Source organism: Vombatus ursinus, unplaced genomic scaffold (assembly GCF_900497805.2).
Source record: "Vombatus ursinus unplaced genomic scaffold, bare-nosed wombat genome assembly UNPS02015089.1, whole genome shotgun sequence".
NCBI lineage: Eukaryota > Metazoa > Chordata > Mammalia > Diprotodontia > Vombatidae > Vombatus > Vombatus ursinus.
The window spans coordinates 4,891,041-4,918,307 of record NW_020954867.1 but is presented as its reverse complement, the minus strand read 5'-3'; the positions used below and the strand labels follow the sequence as shown (position 1 = coordinate 4,918,307).

The 27,267-nt window shown below is 34.8% G+C and overlaps 1 protein-coding gene across 4 annotated transcripts in view; it reads left to right on the top strand.

The window, feature by feature from the left end:
- Positions 1–27,267, top strand: part of DIAPH3 (diaphanous related formin 3) — a 426,288-nt gene that overhangs the window by 286,777 nt on the left and 112,244 nt on the right. For all 4 annotated transcript variants that reach the window (XM_027846174.1, XM_027846175.1, XM_027846172.1 and 1 more), the window contains 2 exons: positions 14,758–14,853; positions 15,348–15,407. In XM_027846174.1, the coding sequence (XP_027701975.1) occupies positions 14,758–14,853; positions 15,348–15,407 (156 nt within the window). The remainder of the gene's footprint in view (positions 1–14,757; positions 14,854–15,347; positions 15,408–27,267) is intronic.

Sequence of the window (27,267 nt, the reverse complement as noted above, 5' to 3'; positions counted from 1 at the left end):
GCGGAGTAAAAAGGTAGTCGCTCTCACCCTCCCCTATTAACCTCTGAAAACCCACAAAATATCACCCCAGAAAAAACCCTGGAACAATTGAACCAGAAGAAAGATGGAGTGCAGCAGTGCAGTAGCCCAGGTAGCTAGAGGGATTAATGGGAAAGGCCCCTCTTGCCCTGGGGGAAGGGGAGCAGTATGGAAACGGGAGTCGCCCAGCCACCTAGTGGAAAGACCCACTTCAGCACACTAGGAGAAGATTCTGATGCCTCAGCGTTCTACAGCAAACAGGTCTCCCAATGCCTCAGCAAAAATAAGAGAAGCAGCACTACAAAGGGCCCCAGGCGGATAAGTACCCTGCAGCGTTTGTCTGAAAGGATCTAAAGAAAGCAACCTAGAGTTGCCCGAAAGTTCCAGCCTTGTTGATTACAGCCCAACACCAGGTAAGCCATCAGAACCCTACAGCCTCCAACTGCCAACCAGGAGGAGATCCCGAAGCCCAGGTGGTCGAACAGGCAAATACCAACAGTTGGATCTCTGATTGCCTCAATGGAAACTAATGACTCTATGAGAGAACAAGAATCAGTCAAACAGAAACAAAAAAATGAGAAAATAGATGAAAATGTAAAATACCTCATGGGTAAAACAACTGACCTGGAAAATCGATCCAGGAGAGACAATTTAAAAATTGTAGGCCTACCTGAAAATCATGATGAAAAGAAGAGCCTGGACAATATCCTTCAGGAAATCATGAAGGAAAACTGCCCTGAAGTCCTAGAACCAGAAGGTAAAATAACTCTAGAAAGAATCTACTGCTCCCTGCCTAAAAGAGATCCCAAATTGAAAATGCCAAGGAATATAATAGCTAAATTCCAAAATTACCAGATTAAAGAGAAAATACTGCAAGCAGCCAGAAAGAAACAATTTAAATATCATGGAATCACAGTCCGGATTACATAGGACCTTGCAGCCTCTACATTAAAAGACAGTAGGGTGTGGAACGTGATATTCCGTAAGGCAAAGGAGCTGGGATTGCAGCCAAGGATTAACTACCCAGCTAAAATGAGCATGATTTCTCAGGGAAGGAGATGGATATTCAACGAAATAGGGGACTTACAAATGTTCCTGATAAAAAGACCAGAGCTCAACAAAAAATTTGATCTTCAAGTACAAGATTCAAGAGACACATAAAAAGGTAAATGGGACAGAAAGATACAATAGGTTGTTAATAAGGGCAAAATGTTTACATCCCTGCAAGGGAAGATGACACTTGCAACTCTTGAGAACTGTATTGCTATTATACCATGTTAAAGGAGTATACATAAAGGGGGTGGATATAAGTTGACTTTGATGTCATGATTAAAAAAAAATCTAATCAAGTGGGTTAAATGGATCCAAGTAAGTGGATTAGTCTGAGCTAAGAAAATGTACTGAGAAAGGAGGAGGCAGACAAGGGTAAATTACATTACAGGAAAAGACACAAAAACCTATTAGAGCAGAGGTGAAGAAGGGAGGGGAATGAGCATTGTTTGAGAATAGCATAATTAGTTAGGTATAGAAATCTAACTTGCACTATAGGCAGTAGGAGGGAAAAGGGGAAAGAAAAGGGAGGAGGGATAGAAGGAAGAGAAGAAGCAGTAAAGGTAAGGGGGAAGAAAAGGGAAAGGGATAATAGAAGGGAGGTGGGACTGTAGGAGGCATTGGTCAAAAGCAAAACACTAATGAGGGGGGGAGAGGAGAAAGGAGAAAGAAAAGCATAAATGGGGAAAAAAGGATGGAGAAAAAGACACAGATAGTAATCATAACTGTGAATGTGAATGAGATAAATTCTCCCATAAAGCAGAAGCGTATAGCAGGTTGGATTAAAAACCATAATCCTATAATATGTTGTTTACAAGAAACACATTTGAAAAACAGTGAAAAACAGGGTAAAGGTAAAAGGCTGGAGCAAAATATATTATGCTTCAGCTGAAGTTAAAAAAAAAACAGGGGTAGCAATCCTGATCTCAGACAAAGCAAAAGCAAAAATAGATCGTATCAAAAGAGATAAGGAAGGAAACTACATCCTGCTAAAAGGCACCATAGACAATGAAGTAATATCATTACTAAACATATATGCACCAAATGGTATAGCATCCAAATTCTTAGAGGGGAAGTTCAGGAAGTTACAGGAAGAAATAGACAGCAAAACTATACTAGTGGGGGACCTCAGCCTCACCCTCTCTGAACTAGATAAATCTAACCACAAAATAAACAAGAAAGAAGTTAAGGAGGTGAATAGAACATTAGAAAAGTTAGGTGTGATAGACCTGTGGAGAAAACTGAATGGGGATAGAAAGGAATATACTTTTTTTCTTGGTGGTACATGGCACATACACAAAAACTGACCATGTACTAGGGCATAAAAACCTCACAATCTAATGCAGAAAGGCAAAAATATTAAATGCATCCTTTTCAGATCATTATGCAATAAAAATTATATGTAATAAAGGGCCATGGAAAGATAGACCAAAAAATAATTGGAAACTAAATAATCTAATCCTAAAAAATGATTGGGTCAAAGAACAAATCCTAGAAACAATCAATAATTTCATTCAAGAGAATGACAATAATGAGACAACATACCAAAACTTATGAGATGCAGCAAAAGCAGTTCTTAGGGGAAGTTTTATATCTCTAAATGCTTACATAAATAAAATAGAAAAAGAGGAGATCAATGAATTGGGCATACAACTAAAAAAACTAGAAAAAGAACCAATCAAAAATCCTCAATTAAACACAAAATTAGAAATATTGAAAACCAAAGGAAAAATTAATCAAATTGAAATTAAGAAAACTATTGAACTAATAAATAAAACTAAGAGCTGGTTTTATGAAAAAAAAAACAATAAAATAGATAAACTTTTGGTTAATCTAATTAAAAGAAAAAGAAGAAAACCAAATTACTAGTATCAATAATGAAAAGGTTGAAGCTACCACCAAGGAAGAGGAAATTAAAACAACAATTAGGAATTATTTTGCCCAACTATGTGCCAACAAATTTGACAATCTTAGTGAAATGGATACATATTTACAAAAATATAAATTGCCCAGATTAACAGAAGAGGAAGTAAAATACTTAAATAATCCCATCTCAGAAAAAGAAATTGAACAAGCCATTGATGAACTCCCTAGGAAAAAATCTCTAGGGCCAGATGGATTTACATGCGAATTCTATCAAACATTTAAAGAACAATTAATTCCAATACTATATAGACTATTTGGTAAAATAGGTGAAGAAGGAGTCTTCCCAAATTCTTTTTATGATACAAATATGATGCTGATACTTAAACCAGGAAGAGTCAAAACAGAGAAAGAAAATTACAGACCAATTTCTCTAATGAATATAGATGCAAAAATTTTAAACAAAATATTAGCAAATAGATTACAGCAACTTATCATAAGAATAATACACTATGACCAGTTAGGATTTATACCAGGAATGCAGGGCTGGTTCAATATAAGGAAAACTATCAGCATTATTCATCATATCAACACCAAAACTAACAGAAACCACATGATCATCTCAATACATGCAGAAAAGGCTTTTGACAAAATACAGCATCCATTCCTATTAAAGAGAGCATAGGTATAAATGGAGTATTCCTTAAAATAATAAATAGCATCTAGCTAAAACCTTCAGCAGGCATAATATGTAATGAGGACAAGCTAGAAGCATTTCCAATAAGATTGGGGGTGAAACAAGGATGTCCATTATCACCACATACTGGAAACGTTAGCTTTAGTAATCAGAGAAGAAAAAGACAGTGAAGGTATTAGAGTAGGCAAAGAAGAAAAAAGCTATCACTCTTTGCAGATGACATGATGTTATACTTAGAGACTCCCAGAGAATCAAGTAAAAAACTACTTGAAATAATAAATGACTTTAGCAAAGTTGCAGGCTATAAAATAAACCCACATAAATCATCGGCATTTCTATATATTACCAACAAAGCCCAACAGCAAGAGATAGAAAGAGAAATTCCATTTAAACTTACTGTAGACATTTTAAAATATTTAGGAGTCTACCTCCTGAAACAAACCCAGGAACTCTATGAACACAATTACAAAACACTTTTCACGCAAATAAAGTCAGATCTAAATAATTGGAAAAACATCAGTTGCTTATGGGTAGTACGAGCTAATATAATAAAAATGACAATTCTACTTAAGCTAATTTACTTATTCAGTGCCATACCAATCAAACTACCAAAAAATTATTTTATAGAGTTAGAAAAAATAATAACAAGATTCATTTGGAAGAACAAAAGGTCCAGAATATCAAGAGAACTAATGAAAAGAAATGCAGGGGAAGGTGGCCTAGCCATTCCAGATCTTCAATTGTTTTATAAAGCAGCAATCATCAAAACTACTTGGTACTGGCTAAGAAATAGAGTGGTGGATATAGGTTAAATATGCAAGACCCAGTAGTCAATGACTATAGTAATCTATTATTTGATAAACCCAAAGACCCCAGCTTCTGGGATAAGAACCCACTCTTTGAAAAAAAACTACTGGGAAAACTGCAAAAGAGTATGGTAGAAACTAGGCATAGACCAAAATCTCACACCATATACCAAAATAAAGTCAAAATGGGTTCATGATTTAAATATAAAGGCTGATACTATAAGCAAACTGGGAGAGCACAGAATAGTTTACCTGTCAGATCTATGGAGAACAGAAGAATTCATTACCAAACAGGAGACAGAGAATATTACAAAAAGCAAAATAGATAATTTTGATTACATTAAATTGAAAAGTTTTTGCACAAACAAAGCCAATGTAACTAAGATTAGAAGGAAGGAAGAACGAATTTTTACAACCAGTCTCTCTGATAAGGGCCTCATTTCTAAAATATATAGAGAATTAAGTCAAATTTATAAGAGTACAAGCCATTCCCCAATTGATAAATGGTCAAAGGATATGAACAGACAGTTCTCAGATGAAAAAATTAAAGCCATCTATAGTCATATGAAAAAATGCTCTAAATCACTATTGATTAGAGAAATGCAAATCAAAACAACTCTGAGGTACCACATCACACCTATCAGATTGGCCAACATGACAAAACAGGCAAATGATAAATGTTGGAGAAGATGTGGGAAAATTGGAACTCTAATGCATTGTTGGTGGAGTTGTGAAATGATCCAACCATTTTGGAGGGCAATTTGGAACTATGCCCAAAGAGCTATAAAAATGTGCATACCCTTTGACCCAGCAGTAGCACTTCTAGGGCTATATCCCAAAGAGATAACACAAATGGGAAAAGGACCCACATGTACAAAAATATTCAAAGCAGCTCTTTTTGTGGTGGCAAAGAATTGGAAATTGAGAAGAGGCCCATCAACTGGAGAATGGCTGAGCAAGTTGTGGTATATGAATGTAATGGAATACTATTGTGCTATAAGAAATGATGAACAGGCTGACTTCAGAAGAACCTGGAAAGACTTGTATGGTCTGACGCTGAGTGAAGTGAGTACAACCAAGAGAACATTGTACACAATAACAGCCACGTTGCATGATGACTAATATTGATAAACTTAATCCTTCCTGGCAATACAAGGATCTAAGACATCTGCAGAGGCCTCGTGATGGAAAATGCTATCCACACCCAAAGAAAGAACTATGGAAGCCGAATTGCTGTTTTTTTTTTCCTCTTCTGTTGAGTTTTGTTTTCTCTGTCTGATGGTTCCTTTTATTGGTTTTAATTTCTACTTACAACATCAGTAATGTGAAAATATGTTTAATATGAATGTAAATGTATAGCCTGTATCAGATTGTGCACCATCTTGGGGAGGGTGGTGGGGAGGAAGGGGGAGAAAAATTTTAAACTCAAAAGCATATGGAAGTGATTATTGATAAATCCAAATAAATTAATAAAAAAAAATTAAGACTTCTTCCATTTCCCTAATGTTGTTATTTTTATTTTGTCATTGCTACTCCCTCATTTATTACTGCCAGATACTGCATTTAGCAGTCATTTACTGTGCTAGGAAGTATCACTCTATATTTTAAGCTGTTTTTATATTGTAACCTTTGGACTATTGCAATTAAGATTTTTTAGATTAGCACTACTGTCCATGTTATGGAAATATTTGCTGAATGGAAAGTAGTTTGATCCCTAATTATAATTCAAAAGTCTTAAGTACTAATTTTTGTTCTGTGCTGACATACCCATGTCTCATTCTTTTTAACCATAAGTTGAGATGAATTAGTTGTCCTAAGACAATTGTAATTTAAACACATAAATAATCTTTTAAAGTTCTTTGAGAAGCTTATGTAAAAGTAATATCAGAACTTTACGTGAAATAGTATCAGCTGTAGTGATGATCATTTTCCTAGCAAATTAAATTTTTGAGTGAGTGTAATGAAAATTAAAGTTCAATATTTTTGCTTTATTCAATTCTTTGTGTATGTCCTTTAGAAATCACTTCTTTTCTGTGTTGCCAAGTTAGGTTTGGATTTTGGCAGCACAGACGACAAGAATATTATAAACAAGTAACAAAACCCAATCCAAGCAAAATAAGTTGAAGAAGTAGCTGTATGGGCCCCTTTCCATACCTCGTGTAAAGAGAAGGGAGACAAAGGAAGGCATTTACCAGTGATTGGGGAGTTTAGATCAGGATGCAATTTTATGTTCCCTAAAAGTATAAAGTGCATAAAAAGGAAGGAGAATTATTCCTTGCTGTTCTTTGTTCTGTAATGTGACATTGGTATTATTTAAGAATTCATTCAGAGAGAGTCTTTCCTCCGCTCTTGGCCTGCTTCACCTGCATCCCGAGGCCACCATGAGCAACCAGCTTGTTTGAGAAGACTACAACCAGTCCCGTCCTCGGAGACCGAGACCCAAGCCCCAAGAAAAAGGCCCTCTGCGGTTCCTGGTCAAGGCTCGGCTAGGCTCATAAGGGCCCTCATAGGGATGAAAAGATCTAGGATTTAAGCAATGGAGACCCTTTTCGGAACTCAGATTAAAATAGGTCTATTCAACCAAGAGGAAGACGGTGAAAAGTCCGGAAAAGCAGAGGTGCAAGTTTTCAGAAGCAACCGCTGTAGAATTAGAGCAAAAGAAGTGGTTGAATGTGTCATCAGATGGTATCCACCAGCCTCGCCTGATGCTGCAGATGAAGCACAGAAGGCTGTTGCCCAGATGTCCATTCAGGAAAATAAGTAATATGCAGCCCAGCTGGTTTTTGTTAATTTTATACAAATAAATTATGTTTGTTTTTTTCTTCTAAAAAAAAAAAGAGAGAGAATTCATTCAGAGAAGATATTTCTTTATGTAATACTGTATATATTTCATATTTACATACGCATATATGTATATGTACACATACATACACCCATTGCTTAACCTGTATCCAATACAACAATTTGGAATATATTTTATCTAGATTAGTGGGTTTTATAAAGACAAATATATTTTTGATAGGAAAAATGATTTGAAATTCTGTGGTGTTTATATATCTTACAAGTGTTCTTATGCTCATTCCATTCAGTCCTTTTTCCAAACAAAGGTAGCATACAGTTTGTGGGAGGGAGGGATGTCAGAGAGGGGAATGATAGAAAATAGGAGTAAATTAATGAACTCAATGTTCACTGTTAATAATGGACCTGAAGACCCATCAGAGAAACATAGAAATATTTAGACTTGGAAATGTCAGTAGTCATGAAGCTGAGAAAAGTAAATATTGAAAAAAAGGAAACATTGGTCTAATTTGTGTCATAATGATTGATTTGGACTTATAGGCTGAAGGAGATTGATAACAGATCAGTGAATGCTAAAAGCTCAAGATCTAGAGTCAGGATCTGACTTCATATTGCATATAGTTCATATTGCAGCTCTATCATTAATAGGGGCAGAGTACTCCAGCTCCATTCCTGCCTGGCTTTGTTTCTCTGAACCACAGTTAAAAAATAACAAAGAAAACCTTAATCTCTGGCATTGAGTAGAAGACCATGAGTAACTGCATCAAACTGTAAGCTAGCAAAAGTGCTCTAATAGAATTGAGACAGCACCATGGTTAGGGTTGGACCTATATATAGAGGTCCTATATCTATATATCTATATATCTATATATAGATATAGATATATATATATATGTGGTTGGGCATCTAAATCTAGATCAGAATGTAAATTTTATTCAAAATTTTGTGCAGTGATCTCAGTTGACTTATAGCCCATGTTTGCCTATCAATTCTCTTCTTGAGGAAAATATTTCTGGTATAGATATAAGTAAATATATATGCACAGATGTAAAATATGTTAGTGAGAGTCATGAAAGTTTGGAATAATTTACAAATCTTTGATCTGTTTCATTTCTTTAGTCCTAAACCATATTTTACACCACTATGCCCTGCTTTCTCAGAAGATCCAGGAATATGTTGACTTGGTGTGGATGATCTTGTCTACTTCTTTGTAAAATTTTTGTATTCTTTCGTCCTCTGCAACAGATGCTGTTGCATAAATTGCAATTTTCCTCATCACAGTTTCTTAGCTTAATCTCAGATTAATTAAGCACACAGAAAGAAACAGTATCATATATCCTATGAGACCATAGTTCTTTGTTGTCTTTGGATGCAGAATAAAACCAATCCCACCAATTCCTTCATTTACTTCTATAAGTAGAACTGATGAGCTGTCCATTTGTCATTTAAGTCAGGTTATATATATTTTAGGAACAATAATTAGGCATTATAGACTGTCTAAAAACTGTGTGACTCTTAGAATTCTCTGCCACTCTTTATTGACTGCAGATATAGAAGGGGGTCATCCTGGATAAGAAGGCTACACAAGTGAAAAGGGTCTTGGATTTGGAATGAGAGGATTTGGGTTCCAATTCTGGTTTTGTTACTTACTGCTTATGTGACCTTGGCAAACACTTAAGTTCTCTGTGCCTCTATTTTGTTATGTGTAAAAGGCCTCTAAATGTCTGTTCTAGTTCATTACAGCTTTATAATCTGTGATCCTTTGATTCTGTAATTCTAAAATTGAAGCCCAATTTTAATTTTTCTGTTTCATGGTTCACTATGACCAAAGAATTCATCACCTGGTGTCCAAACTGCTTGTGATGAGTCTCTCTATACTTATGTAGGCTAATCCTCATACAAAATTTATGGTTTGTCATCATTACCATATGTTTAAGCCTTTTACACTTGAGGGAACCTACCATTGTTTGTATTCTACTAACATAGACTTCAAGAATCCAAGGTACCTTGAAAATGCCATCGAACTAATTGCATTTGCCTTCAGAACTTTAAAAACCTTCTTAGAGAAATATGCTCTGGTGTCAAAAAGAAAAAAGAAAGGGCACTCTGATGTAGACACAAATTTCCTAGACAATAATGTGTAGCTGAAGAGGTGTCTTATTTTGGCCTATTCTGAGGAGGAGATCTATTCTAGTCCAAAATACAGAGCTTGGAGAGACAAATCGATAGTTAGTGTCCAGGGTTCAGAATTTCATACTAGGACAGCAGCCAGCCAACAGTTGAGAAATAAGTAAGTGTTGATATTATCCTATTTAATTACCTTTCTTCTTTTAGTCTATAACCAAATGAGCACAGGCACACATGATACATTCTAGACATATTTCATTAAAGTCCATTTCTTATATACATATATAGACAGTGCTAGCAATGATACCAAACTGTTTGGTTCTACAAATATTTATCTCTGACGGCAATTTTTTTTAGTTGATAAATTATGTGCTAAGAATGAAGGACAACATAGGGACAGGCCAAGTGCTCCCTTAGTCACCCTGTGATATTAAAAACACAAGCAGGTCTTCTTGTGATATTAAAGGTGAGAAAGTCTCTTAACCGAATGGTAGATCCACAGTAGAGAATCAAAGAGAAAATGTATAATTAGCATGAGTAGAAAGAGTTCCCACACCAGTGAAGTCATGACTCCATCAAAGTATCCACTTTGAGAAGCGATGATCTGAAAAACAAATGCAAATAAGTGCCATATAATATGAGACATCCTCCATAAAAGTCCTGCTCTCATGCCTCGGTGAAATGATTCTTGCACCTTCTCTCCCCTTTTCTACTGCTACATTACCATCGCTTTACAAATAGGCATAATATCTGTTTTCAAGCTTTTGAAGGGTTATCTTGAGGTGTGGATCTAGGGGATTAAATTTGTTCTGCCCTGATCTGAAGGCAGTACCAGGCACAATGGGTAGAAATTAGAGAGACAGGCTTCAACTTGATATAAGGAAAATTTTTATAATTAGAGCTATCTAGTAGTAGAAAGGGCTGTGCACACCCACTCCTAGGCCCTTTTGAGGTTGTCATTTGAATGCAGACTGTCCACTCATTAGGGAAATTTTAGTGGTCGAGAGCTTGTTAGACCACAATGCCTTTGAGCTACCTTGCAAAACCGAGGTTCTGGGATTTATAGTCATTGAAGAATAGTATTCGAGGAATCACTGAAGTGGATTGTAGGCAACTTGTCTCTAGTTCCTCTCACAGACAGATTTTTCACTGCTTTTCTCTAGTTTCTCCTTAATTTTTGCTTGATTCTTGATGTTGAATTAGACTTTTTAATTCCCTCTATCTGAAAAGAAATTATTTGATGTTTTTCTTTAATGCTTTATAAGGTTAAAAAAAACCTTTTAGAAGTCATTTTCAAAATCTATTCTTACATAATAAAATATTTGAACAGTCTTAAAGTCTCTTATAATAGGCTTTCAACGAAAATGAATATTTAAAATTTGCAAGTATTATTGTTGAGATTCTCCTGTAGTGAAGGAGATTTAAATTGTGATGCTTCAGTTTGACAAATGAGTCCTTTTCAAGTGTAAGTGATGATATTATCCTATGTAATTACCTTTCTTCTTTTAGTCTATAACCAAATGAGCACAGGCACACATGATACATTCCAGTCATATCTCATTAAAATCCATTTCTTATATACATATATATATATTTTTTTAAATAAATTTCAGATTTTCCTTCTGACAGTTTTAGATGCTCTGGACCTTAGGTGAATAGAGAAATGTGCTTTGGCTACGTTGTTCTTGGTTTATGACATCAATAGTCAAAGAAGTGTGCTCTTGGCTAGAGAAAACTTGCCTTATTGACATGACAAGTTGTAAGACTATGATAATGACTTAAACTTCACTTCCTTCCTTAATGTTCTCATCTCTCAAAGGCAGGTGCCTTATCTATCACCTAGACTTACCGTAAGAAGATAATGGATATAAATATGTTTTGGAAATATTAAAACTGAATATATGACACAGGATATTACATTTGTTTTCATGAGGTAATCATAAGGTTTTCCAGGTATTATGGCCTAGTAGATGGAATGCTAAACTTCAAATCAGATAGCTTAAGATCAAATCCTTTCTCAGACATTTACCAGCTGGGTAATGAAAAGTGAGCCACTTAAGCCTTCAGACACTCAGTTTCTACATCTGCAAAAATGGGATGAACAATACTTAGACTACTTACCTGATTCCTTCATTCAATTGACATTTATTAAGCACCTACTATGTTTCAGGAATTATGCTAATTGCTAGGGTTACAAGGATAGAAATGAAATAATCACCTCCCTCACAGAGTTTACATTCTATAGGGGGAGAAAAGCAATTATATAGATAAGTACATATAAAAATAAACCAGATGATGTTCAAAGAAGGGAGAACACTGAAAACTGGGGTGGGGGTGGGGAGGGGATCAGGACATGCCTTCAATTGATAACATTTGCACTTAGCCTTGAAGAGAGCTAGGGAATCCAAGAGACCAAAGGTAGGAAAAAGAGAATTATCTGGATGAGGTATGGCCTTTTTACAGAAGCAGATGCAGGAAGTGAAACCTGGATGGGAAACAGTAGGGAGAACACATGAAAGGGATTCATGGGAACTTAGTCTAAAAAGATAGGTTGGAGAACAGATTGTGAAGGGCTTTAAACGCCAAACATAAGAGTTTGTATTTTATTGTAGAGCAGTTGGGAGCCAGGTAAGCTTCTTGAGGTGAGCAGTGACATGATCAGATATATGCAAGAAAAGCCCCTAGTCTCTCAATCCAGAACCACAAAGATGATGATAACGTTATTTGGGTAATAGTATTTAAAGACTGCAATTCTCCAAACAAAAACTCACTCCCTTAACCCCCTATCCTTCTAAAGTGAAAAATAGTCAGAGATTCCCCTAACAAAGAAACCCTCAAAATCATAACAACCAACCCCTGAAATAGCTTTTCTCCTTGAAAAAAAACAGTACCCACATGGCTAATAAACGGAGTGTCCTACCTTTCTCTTTGTTATCAGAGTCAGCTTAGCACAGTAGTAGCAGGCCAATATCTAGGATTCATAATGGATAAAGAGGCTGCTGAAGTCATTCAGCAGCATTAGGACTACCTACACAGATTAGAAGGCGTGAGGAAATAAGTCAGAGATCTCCTGCTCTTGCTCTGACTGTAGCAGTTCTGGTCCAAGTATAATACTTAAGCTCTGGGCAGGCCATACAGTTCTTGTCTCTCACTATGCCCAGTCATGGGGCATGTCATATCATGATTAGTCTTTGACATCGAGCTTATGGCCTTTGATACCCATGTAAAGTGATGCTCTGGTTCCGTAAAGGCAAGTGCTACTCATTAAGGAGGGGCAAAAGTTTTGAGGTCCCTGGGGAACTAAGAAAGCTCCCAACGAAATATCTTGAAGGTCCCAACCAGTTTCACTCCATTTGTCACTGCTCCTAAATAATCCATCAAAGCTGACTGCTTGATCTAGTTCTACTAGGAACTGTAGCTTCAGGATCATAGCCCAGTTTGTACTCATTCTGTAAATCCCATCTTAATTCCAAGCTCCCTTACCTACATTGGCAATGGAGAGCCAGGAAAAGTTGCACACATGTGAAAGGTGATCGTTTTTTATGTTCCACTATGAACCTAAGTGGTAAGAGGAATAACTCAAGTTTTTTCCATTTTGTTATACCATTTCTGTTTCTGTCATCTCCCCCAATGTTCCCCACAGTGGATGTGTTCAGTTCTTTTCAACCAACATTGATTATCTTCTGTAAGTGAAGGCTGCTTTAAGATACAGTGTAGATGAGGCATGAGCCAAGCTGTCATGGAGCTTAGCAGTTTATGACATGCTCTAATTCCTCTTCTGGACCCTTTAATGTTGATACTCACCCAAGCGTCTATCTTTCGCCCTCCTCTGCTCTTTGTCTGCATTCAGGTTCCAAGCTTCAGCTATGCCTTGTAGACTGAGGTTTCAAACTCAACCTGCCAAAGAGCAAAGACTTTTCCTTTCTAACTTCATATATTGAGTGAATTTAGTGTATCTACTGAAATTATTTTAAACTTTTAAGTATAATTAAACAGTATTTACTAAAATAATCTAATAATCAGTGATTTCATCAATGTGGTTGTTCTTTTCACCAATTCATATTACAACCCATATGGTTTTCATTAATCAATGTGTCTCCCCCACCCCATTACCTGGTAGTCAACCTTCTAAAGATGATACTTGTATTTATATACACTTTAAAAATATTTAAATATCTAGTATAATACATGTGCTGCTTTTACTACTTTTTATTTATCAAGTTCTTAATATAACATATTGAGGGACAATATTTCCATTAAAAAAATTAAAAGCTAGTGGAGGCAAACTGTTGTATTTTAAATTCTAAGTATGCATCAATTATTTAATGGTCTGTTGTTGAACTGTGGTTTTAAAAAAAGGCAATATTGAGAAGCCGTTTGCTTAGATTCTTTTCACTTCCTAGCATTTAGGACCCAAAGTTATGTAGACTATTCAAGTGTGTGTGTGTGTGTGTGTGTGTGTGTGTGTGTGTGTGTGTGTATCACCATAAATAATGTGTGTATGTATATCTTTATCCACATTTATTTATATACACACATATGCATGCAGACATATACACAATATACATATCATACACACATGCATATACATATACAACATATACATGCACTTATACATATACATATATACTCACATATAATTAAACTTGGAGTTTAATTCAGAAAGTTTTGTGATACACACACACACACACACACAACCTTTGTTACTTATAGACTGTATATCCAGCTCAAATGATTATGTCTTTTAATTAATTCTCTATGAGCTTGGAGTGGGGAAGTGTCTTCCTAGTCTCAAAGAACCATTTCTGCTGTATCCTTCAGTACACTTCAGTGTCTGATGAGTTTTCCTTTGCCTCCTAGAGTCAGAAGATCATTATGATGTAGTATGAATGATAATTTACCAGGAACATGCTAACAAAATTTGTGGAAATATGTAATTTTGTTCTCTGAATTCATTCAGCAGCACCTCTAACAACCAACTCCCTTCTAAGCCTCTGGTCAACTTTAGAATAAAAGCCATTGCCTTGAAAGTAACCTGTTTCTGGAAGGAAAATGTGATTTTTGATAACCTGGTTATGAAGCAGTTCTAACAGAAGCTGCTTTCCATTTGAGGTTATTCTGTGGCTGCACTTATATAAAGAGTAATGCTCTGAAGTGAATCAATTGAATCTGATTACTCTTACTGGACAGCAACACAAACACTAATGAGTTAGATTTCATTAAGAGACAGCTGATTTATAAGTGAGTTAAAGACTTCTCTCAATTTGAAATTGCTGGTTTCATCTTGGCATTTGGTCTTTTTTCCCCTACCCTTAACCATTCCAACCCCTGTGTTGTCTTTGACATTGCTATGGTAACCCTGGGGGCTGATGGAATTCCCTCAATCTCTTTTCACAGAGGGTGATGAGACAGGAGTGATGGATAGTCTGCTGGAGGCCTTGCAGTCAGGTGCTGCTTTCCGAGACCGAAGAAAAAGGACACCCCGGCCTAAAGGTGAATATTACACTTGTTTCGTGTTAGTTTCCAGGGAATTATAGCATAGAAGAACCTTTTTTTTATTATTATTATTTGTTTAAAGAAATTATGTCATGAATTCAGTGTTCTGACCTATGACTGTTAAGAAGTTCTACCATTTTGTTTAATCTTTTCCTTGCAATGACAGATGTCACAGATACTCAGTCCGGTTGACTGACATACCATTTACAAATCTACACGCTGAACTTACCATAGACTTATTAGCATGACAAAATTCAGCTCCAGAACCACATGTATCTTATCTTTTTGGAGATCATAGTATAAAAGTTAAATGAGAAGTGAAAGTCACAACATTCTCTACTGAGTCAAGTATTTCATTGGTAGTGTAGTATTGCCTTGCTTTCAGAAATATTTAATCTGAGGAGAAAAAAAAAATCTAGCTAATATAGTTACACTTTTGAGGAACAGATTGTTATATTAAGTTTCTTTTGTTGCTATTTTTTTTTAAATAGATATCCGACAAAGTCTCAGTCCAATCTCACAGAGGCCTGTTCTGAAAGCTTGTAACCATGGTAATCAACAATATTTATGAATTGAATGTTCTTATCTACTTCATCCTATTGATGTATGATTTCATTAGGCTGCATTGATACTCTCAAGTTTCTAAGAAACTAATGAGTGAAAATGTGTAGTTGATACCTATATAAATAAGGATCGTGTAAGGATCCCATCCCTTTGTAGTTACTTAGAGATGGTTTCTTATGTTGTACTGTCATTTACTGGATTATAAAAAAGGAGGCATTGAGTTTGTTGTTTGCAGAAGCAATGATAAGATAGTCTTTGATAACTGCTGTTCAGAGTTCCTTTTCGCAGACTATAAACACTCATTTTAAATAGGTGGAAAAGTGGAATATCTCACCTGAAGGTATAATTTAAAACATTGAATTAGAAATCCTTTTCCTTCACTGTATTTCCTCCCATTAGTCATTGTTCTTTGAAACAATTCAACCAGTATCTTGATAGAGCTATAAATATCATTGAGGTTCATAGTAGGCTGTTGTAGAAAGATATTGAAGCCAGTACAATGACTGTCAAGGAGATAAGTTGAAAGTCAACATAAAAAATAAAGGAAGCCAGATTCCATTTTTAACTTAAACATTGCTTTTGCTTAATGTTCTCAAAGGCTGGCCCACTAACCCACCCTTCATCGGAGTACTCTTTTAAATTACTCTGTTATTTCTGTTGAATGCCTTTTTTTCCCCCCTCTTTTGGCTTTCTATGACATGGATGGTAGATCTATATTAATTCTCTAGTGCTTTTCTACACGTATAATATCACTTACTTTCAGATATTTGCTGATTAACTAACAAAGTCACATAGTCCAAACCATATTCCTTTTTCACTTAAATGTCTCCACTTTACATGGAGAAAAATATTAGAATGCTTAGTTTGAGCAGGTTTAAATCTGTGGTGCTTTATTTGTTATTTTATAAGTTCAGCCAATTATTTTGTTTCCTATAAAGAGTCACTGAATCATGAAACTTGTACTTTTCAAGGCAAGAATTGAAAAAGAGTGAGCTTGTTGGGAAGGAAGAACATGTACGTGCACCTTCCTTAATACCATGTGAATCACAATTGACCAGTGTTAAAGTAAATTGTGTTACAAAACTGAATATTTTAAGAAAGTGAATATCATCATACAAATGATGTTTAAGGAAGACTAATCTTGCAAAAATGTGAAAGATGAATTGGATATAGACATTGCTAGCACGAGTTGGGTGAGTAGAAGAACTGAAGTTAGAGGTCAGAACTGAAGATATGATTTGATTGTCATTTACATATATAGAGATAACAGGTGAAACCATGAAAATAAATAAATTTTCTAAGGAAGAGAATATAGAGAAGTATGGTGTTCTGGAAAATCAATCTTGCAGAATACCCATTATCAGAGGATGAGAAGAAGAATCATAGACGTAATGGTTAGAGATATAAAGACTAAAACTCCATGCGTTTTCATTGGCTGTCCCCTAAGTCTGGAATCTTCTCTCTCCTCAGCTCTATCTCCTGGTTTCCCTTGCTTCCTTCAAGTCTTAATTCAAATCTGACCTTCTGCAAGAAGTTTTTGCAAGTCTCCTTTCATTATAGTGCCTTCTCTTTGTCATTATCTGTATTCTATCCTGTAAAATCTTTTTTTGTAAATAATTGCTTGCATATTGATTTCATCATTAGATTTTGAGCTTCTTGAGAGCAGAGATTGCCCTTTTGCCTTTCTTTATATTCCCAGTGCCACAGTGCCTGTCTCATAGTAGGTGCTTAATAAATGCTTGCTGACTTGATAGAAAATTACATTATAATGTGAGCCTTTGTCATTTAATTTATATTTTAATAATCTAGAAATTTATGTAGGAGAGAGTTTTTCAGAATAAAGTTAAAATGCTATGGAAGAAGTCAAGGTGAATAAGTCATAAGAGTTAACATGAATATATTGACAGTTATGTGTAATACTGAGCATATTAAGTTAAACATTTGATCCCATTTATAAGCGTGGTAGTAAGTATGTTAAACAGTGTTGACGTTTAATTTCACTTTTCTTTGATCCTCAAAACTGTTAGGCCCCTGAGCTAATGACATTTTTATTGGTGCTTTGAATTTTTACTTTCATTAGGAAATTATTCTCAACAACTCTAATTTACATCCCTTTGTAATGTTTGCTGTCACTAAAAATACATTTGAACTGATGTCCTCAATCTTAGTTCATTGTTCCTTATATTTTTATTATATTTTATACTCACAATAAACTATATATTAATCATCTTTGTATTCTTTGCAGTACCTCTTGAAGTATATCACGTTATTTTTTTGAACTTATGAATAAAGGGCTATATAAACACCTACTTCTGAAGTATATGATTTTAGAATTTGTGGGAGGTACTCTTTCTGTTTCTCTTTTAATTAAAAGCCCAGATAAACTCTGGGCCCTGCCCCCATCTACATGAATAGTGAATAATGAGATATTGTTTCAGAAGCTATAATATACCTCTTTGTTTATAACAAATATCCATATGGAATAAAAAAATGAGAATATTTTGAAGCACTTTGAATGCTTTTCTTCTGTTAAGTAAATTCTTGATCTGTGTTTACTAAACTACTTTTATTGTATCTTTTATATTTAAACTTGCAGAACTCTTCAGTTTTTAGTTAAAAGTCCAGCTATTCTTGCCATCTTGAATTTTGAGGGGTCAATGGTGAAGTTAACTAACTCCTCTACTTAAGTTTCAATGTTGGAAACTTGGGAAGATACTGAAATTGATGGAAAACATTGATATTGATGATGTGAACGGATAAGATTTTCTCTCTGCTTCTATAAAGAAAAAAACCCAAAATTAAATTCATAGGCAAGAGCAAAACAACTTGTTTCCCAACCCAATAGAATATGCCCTTAAGACGAAGGTATAAACTTCATCCCATTTATGGAACTCAAAGCTACCATAAGGAATCTCAGTTAAGCAAGAGGGTATTTATCACTCATCATTTATCACCCCCAACTTACATCCACTAGGGAACTTTAATGTCAGTAAAACTAACTACTGATAGTAACTGTTTTCAGTGGATTTTTTTTTTCATTTAAATGTGAGCTCTTTTTAAGCATAGTTGACTTATCAAATACTTCTGAACAATTAAATCTAGGGTTTTTTCCCAAAACATATGCTTTCTCTCACTAAATTAATTTGTTTATTGAAGGGTATATTTTATCTTTTTCAAAATGAGATTATTCCTTCTGAATAGTTATAATTTTAATAGTTACTAGTTCAAGAAATGGAAAACAATTTGAATCATTTTACATTTTGTCTCTTGTATTTACCATGTATTTAGGCAAAAGAAAGAATTGGCTCAGTAGTATTCCAACTTGGGAAAGGAAGTCCTGTGGGTATACAGAACAGTTCTTCCTTTTCTAATTTGTAGTCAGTGCATGAGAACTTTTTGGCAAAATTATTATCAGAGAGATTCCCAAGCATGCACTGGTTACAAATTCTCAGATAGTGAGGGCTTCAAACTGCATTAAAAGGACATTTATGCAAGGGGAAGGAAATGTCCTTTATTAAGTGAATTTTCAAACCCATATATTGAAGGCTTAGAATGAATTGAATGAAAAGAGAGAGACAACTAATGTGTCATTCAAGTGTTATCTTAGAAGACTTTATAAGTAATCTATTTGAGAAAAATATCTCTATTCTTGCATAGTTGACAATTGTTTTTGTTTTGTTTTATTTTTTAAATTTTCACAGTAGTCTATTTTAAATCTTTCCCTTTTCCTTCCATTGAGTGACTTCATGACTCTTATGGGGGTTGGAAGCTAAAGAGCATTTCTTCATAAAATATACTGAAGTGGTGACTTTTATTGTGATGTTTCTTTGTACTTATAAGAGGTAAAAACAAAGGTAGGTTTGCATTTCTATAGAGTTGGAAGTTATTGCAAATAGTCATCAAGTCTATCTTTCTTTCTCTAACCTAACCTATTTAAGAGAGATTTTATCTATTTTCCTTGCAAAAGAGATCCTTTATCCTTATTTGATATTATCCTTATTTGAATTTCTTCCTTATATATGGTCAAACTCCAGTCTCTTGGAATCATAGTATTGCTTGAGGCTACAACTTGGAAAACTGAACATGAGCTTGCAGTAAAGCAGATTTAGGAGAAATGCAAATAAAAATATGATTATCTTTGCCCACATTAATAAGATCAGAACTTGACAACTGTCAAGCAGGCTTGAATGTTTTTAGAAGTTGTTAGGAATCCTAAAGTTACTTTATTTCTAAAGTTTCCCTTATTTCTGATACATTCATTCCCAATCAGTAAAGAAATATATTAGGGTTATTTTAATAAATATAATTTTACTTCACCTACTTCATAAAGCCATGATCAATGATGCAACAAGAATTTTTTAATTTCCCATTTTATACAAAACCATGCTCTGTTAGAGGTAGTACAAGTAGAACAGACTACTTCTTCCTTAAAAATAAAATTGTAATCTAGCTGCGAAGACAAAAGATACAGGAGACATCTTGACAGTAATTTTAAAGCAGTTATTAATAAGGCATTTGGTATAGTTGGAAAAGACTTGAATTACCATTATTGTTCTTGGATTCTTCTGCCAGAATTATGTACTATCAAGTGAGGTGATGCTATTGGTAATAATAACACCATCATCAACAGCAGCTCACATTTGTATAGCTACATTTATCCTGTCTCTTAAGGTTTGCAAAGTGCTTTTTTCATTTGAGCCTTACAACTATGAAATATCCCCATATACAGATAATGACATGCCCAGTGACATACATCAGTAAACATAGGAAACAGGATTTGAACTCAGGTTTCTATGTCCAGTGCTGTGCTTTGATTTCAGGTACCAGATTGCGGTTCCACTGGATTTCTTTGGCCTATCATATGTATTATTCCTATTGATTTTCTAATTTTTTAAAATTTTTAATTTTCTTTTCTTTGATCACATGCTTTACATCTCTCCCCAGTTTCAAATTCACTCCAAGTTTCTTACTTCCAGTAACTTTTCTATTGATTAAAAATTTACACCTAAAAGAAACATATGAAGAAGCACTTTGTCACTCTAAAGCACTGAATAATTTAAGGTGTTATTTTTCGTGTCAGGTTGTAATGGTCACTGTTTATGCTTATAGTTGGTGACATAAAGAGCTGGCAGACATAAGAAATGGACACCTCAAAGGTTGTCATGTGAAAAGTACTTTGTAAACCCTAATCCAGATACTATATGTTTGATCCATCATCATCATCATCTTCATTTATATTTAAAAAGTTGGCAACAATATTTCAAAAATGTGATAGTCTCCATAGCCTTTTCAAAAAATAACAATTCGAACTAGCCATTAAAAAACTCCTTGTGATTTAGTTGTAATTAAAACTTCATTGACCAAATCCTCCACATTTCTAGTTTTATAGTTTTTAAGCCATTCTGCTGTTTTCCCCCCCTCCTTTAGGCAATAAGATTTCTTTGGGTCTACTATTTTTGTATTTTTGCATCTTAGGGAATGCTATTCAGAACTAATCGCTGCCTTCCCCTTCCTCCAGTGTTTTGGATAAATTGTGTCACTCAAATCAGTATTATATTCATTCCTCCAATAAATATATGTTGAACTGAGCTAGCACAGAGGCAACTATCCAACTCTTGTTTAAAAAAAACCAAAACACTATGAAAACATCCTTAACAGCATAAACAAACTAGGCTTTATGAGTAAAACACAATGTCTAGCAAGAATCAAACAAAAAAATTATTTCCCTATATACTTCATGATATCCTGGCCATCTTCCACCTCTTTTACTTGGTCTGTCATCTGATATTTCCCCATTTTAAATTAGGGTCTCAAACTAAGTGTTTTATTCTCACTGAGAAATCTGTAGTACTATTACAGCACCCTCATTGGGCTGCTTCTCCCACTTGTGCAAGCTATTCATGGGTTGAATCCCCCCAAAGGGTGGTTCCTATCTTGAGTTCTAGGCGATAACCTTGTAAATGGCTATTCCTACTCAGGAGCCCCAGCTGATATGCTCCCCATTAACAATTAACCAGTAGAATCAAGTAGCTCTTAGTAAAGGGTTTTACTAAGATGGCAGAACAACAACAGTAGTTCCAAACTTCCACCACAAACCCAGGCCTCACTCTTATACAAATACACACGATGTACATGGGAAGAATGGACTAAAACTTAGAGCCCATGTAGCATACAGATGTGGCAAAAGTAATTCACAGCTTCTGCTATTACATGACTTAGAAGTCCTTTTTCTCTTCATGGAATCCTCATGCTGAGTTCTTAGGATCTGCATCTCTGCACAGCCTGACTCTTAAATTGCCAGCAGTCACACTCCTTGTATTTGCTTTCTCCTTCAGGTGACTGATACTTCATATCTGTGTCTCTTTGGACTGAATGTCTCTGCTCCTTGCTGTCTTCTTCTGGACCAATAGAAGAATGGTCTTCTGTTGGCCAATATGGCCAATAACAAGGGGGGAGGAGAGAAAATCCTCTCCATGAATACATGTTGGGGTCTTCTCCACAACAACTTCCTACTTTTGACCTGTATAAGTTTTGATGCCCTGTAGCTCCTCTGAAGAATGGTTAATTGTTTTTCTTAGTTGATTGCATATTTCCTTTCTTGACCTAATTAGAGAGGTGAGATTTGAACTCAAGACTTCCACATTCCATGTCCAGTGTTACATATGCCATGGCAAGTTGCCTCCTAATTATTTTAATAATAAGTATTTATATATATATAGAGAGAGAGAGAGAACTTTAAAAGGCAAGTAAAAGTTTTCATATATATGATGAATGTATCAAAAATACTTTTATGTGAGAGAAAAAAATTCATATAAAAATCAAGTAAAAGTATGCAAAATTGTTTACTTTTTCCCTTTTTCTGTTGAGAAACATATTTTTCCTTATTACCTTTTAAAAATTTTTTGTGGATCAATGAGATAACACACGAAAGAACTTTCAGCTCTTTGGAGAACAGATACTATAAAAATCAAATCTTTTGTTGTCCTGTAGTACAAGAATAATAATCCCTAGCAGTAAATATGGATGGTTTTGTGTCTGATCTATTGAATCAAGCCTAGCACAATGTGGGTCCCTATAAATTCTAACTGCTGCCCACACTGAAGAGTAATATTCTAGGAGGAATAAAGAACATGTAGATAACTGATCTTTTTCCTTTGGGGTCTGTCTAAAAGTTCAAGTTTACTGTAGCCATGCCACCTGGGGCATTAAATTCATAAAAGAATTGATACAAATATGATAATGATCACTTATTTATAGATTATTTTCATAGTGTAATTAAGGCAACTTTAGAATACTATCTGAAGCCAAAATCAAAGTGGAGAATAATAACCAAGATAATACCATCTTCTCTGATTAATAGTGTAGGGCATTAGTAATATAAAATTCATCATTTGGTTTGTTAAGGTTCTCAAATCCAGAATTACTTAAAAATTTTTAAGCTCTGATACAACTCTCTCTTTCTACATTCATTTTACAAGGTTGGCAGGATCAGAAAAATAAATGGTTTGAATGTTGACCTGTTCTCCCTCCTACCTCACCACCCTTTTTATATTCATCCATTTGTGAACCAAAGAAGGTCTCAAATGGACAGCTATAGTAGATAGGAGATAGGGACTAAACCCATGATTTCCCTGGTTTAGGGAACTTCCAGAAAAGAAATCTCCCTCTACTAATGCAGGACTACAACTTTTATATCTTGTAGGCTTAGAGAGTTGCCTGTAGCATTGAGAGGTTAAATGACTTGTCAAGGTCACATAATCAGTATGTGTCAGAAGCTAGACTTCAAGCTGTCTTGTTGGTTTTGAGGCTCTCTATTCTGCCTTGATCCTTCTACAGTCATCCATTTTGTGCTACATGGAAATTTGCAAAATTGGCCTTCCCCCTCTTCTGATTCTTCCTGGTGCCAAGTTAACTAATAAATAAAATAAGTTTGTGTTAAATGGTGGTAAGTGGGTGGGGAGAAGGAAGAGTACACATCTACTTAGTATTTCCTCTTTTTACCTTACACCATCCACTCACCCATAATTTAATAGGTAACCAGTGTCTGTGATTTATAAATCTGTATTTTAGTACTGGTTTTTGACTGTCGTGTTTTTTCAGTCATGTCTGACTCTTTGTGACCCCTTTTGGGATGTTCTTGGCAAAGATGTTGGAATGATTTTGCCAGTAAGTGTCAGAGGTTGAATTTGAACTCAAGAAAAGTATTCTTCTAGATACCAGGCCCAGTGCTCTTTCCACAGTGCCACCTAGCTGCCCCAGTTTTTCCACTATATTTTGCCTAGAAAAGGTGTACATAGTAGGGATGTAATAAATTGATTGGCTGATAGAAGGCATAAAAATAGCTATAATGTTTATTAGCACTGATACTAGAATAAATAATAATGATCAATAAGTACTATATATCATTTAACTAATCATGCTTGGCAGTATGCCTTTACTAGTCAAACTTCTCTTTGGTTAATTAGTCTAAGGAACTGACATACACTGATTTATGTAGTAAAAATCCACAGAATATATGAAATAAATGAATGCTAAATTTTACTGAAGAGAAGAAAAAGATAGTGCATATTCATTTAACATATACATCTGCTTTATTAAGCACTCTCACATTCTGTTGTAGCAGCCTCAGGGTTAAAAGATGCTGGCAGTTTTGTTTTATTTTGAAATGTGATAATTAGGCCTATTAAATTATATGTGCATATTTTTCCATTATAACACTTCATGTAGCACAAAACTGCCTAATACAATATGCAAATAAAAACAAAATACTTATTTACCACCATATCCATATTAAAAGTTGGACTACTAAATACTGTAGTGTATCTAGATTTAAGTGAACTCAAAAAATGAAAATGTTTAGAGCAACATTTGATTTATGACTCAATTCTGACATTAATGCTGTATAACTTCAAACCTGGATATGCGATTTAGCTAAGGCTCTTGTTTTAAAATCATTCTTAATGCTTACATTGTAATAGTATAGTTAGTCCAGAAAGTCCACAAGTTTTATGTGTGAGGGAACATGAACAATATTTTATGATTGATATTTTATCATCAGGTAAGAGACCTAGTTTCCTAATTGTACTGTAGATGGTAGTCTTCTCCTGCACCAAAGAAGGGAAAAGGGGAAAAAAAAAAAAAGAATCCTTTAATCAGAGTGATCCATCATCAAGCAACTACTCAAAAGAGTAACATTCTTAAATGCTCTCAAATGTCCAGTAGGAGAAATAAATGAAGGACACAGTACATTAAGGGATTTCCATTTGAGTCTCTCAGGGTAGAGCAAACGGCTACAAGTGAGAGCTTTTGGGATTGTTCCTGCTTTGGCTTTGTTTAGCAGGAGCTTCCTGCCTAATCAGTCTTCATACTTAGATCTCAGCTTTAAATCTGATCTTTCTTATTTTGCCAGTCATTGATTGAAAGGTAGATACAGTTAATTGTTATCTGCCAAATTAACTTGGTTTCTGTTAATGGTCAAGATCATCATATTAAAAATTTGTTTTGTGAACTTTCAATGAATTTATTTCCTTTCCTTATCCCCTTTCCCTAAAAAGAAGTGAAAATGGATTTTTATGAACTGTTAAGTCCTAGAATCAAGCATATCTAGTACTAGTACAGAGTTTTGAGAGGTAGGTACTTTGGGAACTGTTTTTACTAACATGTAGGATTTCTTGAAAATTGTTCAACTTCTTCACCTTAGATGTCATATATGTGAATAGAACTGGTCATGTATCTATCTTTCATATATTAAGACTATCCCCAATAAAACAAGTAATTTTTCTGCCTGGATAACACTATAATTAAAAGATATTATTTTACTATACAAATATCAGTATGCTGCCTAACCCCTTTAGGCTCCAGTTTCATCCTTTGTAAACTGGGAATAATATTTGCACTACACCCCTCACAGGCTTATTATAAAGATTTTTTAAAATGTCAGTAAAGTGCTTTGTGCACTTTAAAATGTTAGATAGATATGTGTATGTGTGTGTATTTGTATGTATATATACATATATGTATGTATATAGTCAAGTATATACAAAGCTATATTTGTTACTCTTATTACAATTATCATCATCATCATCATTATCCCTATTTTTTCATCCGAGACTCATGGCTTACTTGACTTATTTGGATTATCTAGCTGTTTGATCTTGGTCAAGTTGCTTAGCCTTTATGTGGCTCAATTTCTTTATCAGTAAAATAAGGAGGATGAATTGACTACCTCTAAGGTCACTTCACTCTATTGCTTGTACTTGTGGGGGATCATCTATTCAGGTATGCAAGATGGCATGGCTACACTGTGAAGGGCAAACTGGGCAGTTTATGTAATATACATGACTATAATGCATCTCTAGTACCACATTAAAATTATACATTTCAGGAACATATGACTAGGTCACATGTTCTTCTTCTCCAATGTCTGGTGCTGTGAAGGTAACCCTGAAGCCACAAATCACAAGTTCTGGTAGAGATTACCAGGATGGGAAGGGTTCGTGGATTGGTCCAATGATGGACTGCGTATTTGTTATCAGAATATCCCTTTCTTGGTTAAGATGTGCTCAACTTGAAAACAGTTTCAGTTGTTACAAAAAGATCTGAAGTGGCATGTTTGTAGTTTCTTATAGCACAGTGTTCTTTTATATTCATTTTATATTTTCATTTACATTCAAATTACATTATATTTTACAGTGACAGTTTGTTTAGCCATTCTCTAGTTTATAGGTATCTGCTTTATTTCTGGTCCTTTGTTAGCACAAAGAGTGCTGCTATAAATATTTTTATATCTATGGAGCTTTTCTTTTTGTCGATCTTATTGTATATGTCTAAGAGTGGAATCTCTCAGTCAAGAAGTTGAAACATTAGCTACTTTATTTGAATACTTCCAAATTATTTTTCAGAGTAATTGTACCAATTCACAGACAGCTCCATCAACAATTTAAGTTGTGTCTTCATGAAGCTAATAAGCAGTTACAAATGAAAAATTGAAGCCACCAAGTTATTTTGTTTTTGTGATGCTAAGCTAACAACTTGACTGCTTTTTTATCTCACTGAGTATGCTATTTTGTTTTCTTGTTTTGTTTCTTTGTATCAAGTTTCTTGTCTTTCTTTTTTTTTTTTTGGTGAGGCAATTGGGGTTAAGTGACTTGCCCGAGGTCACACAGCTAGTAAGTGTTAAGTGTCTGAGGCTGGATTTGAACTCAGGTCCTCTTGACTCCAAGGCCAGAGCTCTATTCACTGCGCCACCTAGCTGCCCCAAGTTTCGTTGTCTTATTTCCTTGTTTAGGCAAAAGTCTTCCTCTGTAATCTTATAGACATCATTATGGAGTGATGGTGAGTCTGTCTTCTCAAAGACAATGTCAGCAGAGCACAAGGTCTAGCTTTTGCCAACTTGGTAATTAATACTACGGTAGTATTATACCTTAAAGATATATCAAGATATAGTATTGTCAAGCTTCTGGCTTCCTGTTAGGTAAAAGCCTAAACCCATTGCACTATCATTTATGTTATTCTCGAGCCTCATTTTCATTAACCATGGACCAAAAGAAGCCAATGATTATTAAATGAGATGTAAACTCGTGTACTATAATGTTCTAATAGAGAAATTGTATTGAAAAGTTTCAGGCAGCACATAAGATTCTGATCTAAATAATCACTTGTTAAAACCCTCTAAGGTAGTTTGTGTATCTGATTTTTTTAAATCCTTGAGGACAACCCATTTCACAATATCTTTGGTAACCTCTTGCTATTTGATCATCTTTAAATTAATTTTAGCCTAACTTAGGGTGAGTTTCACTTCCTATTACCAGTTTGATGATAAGGAGTTATTGATAAGATTCCTCTTTG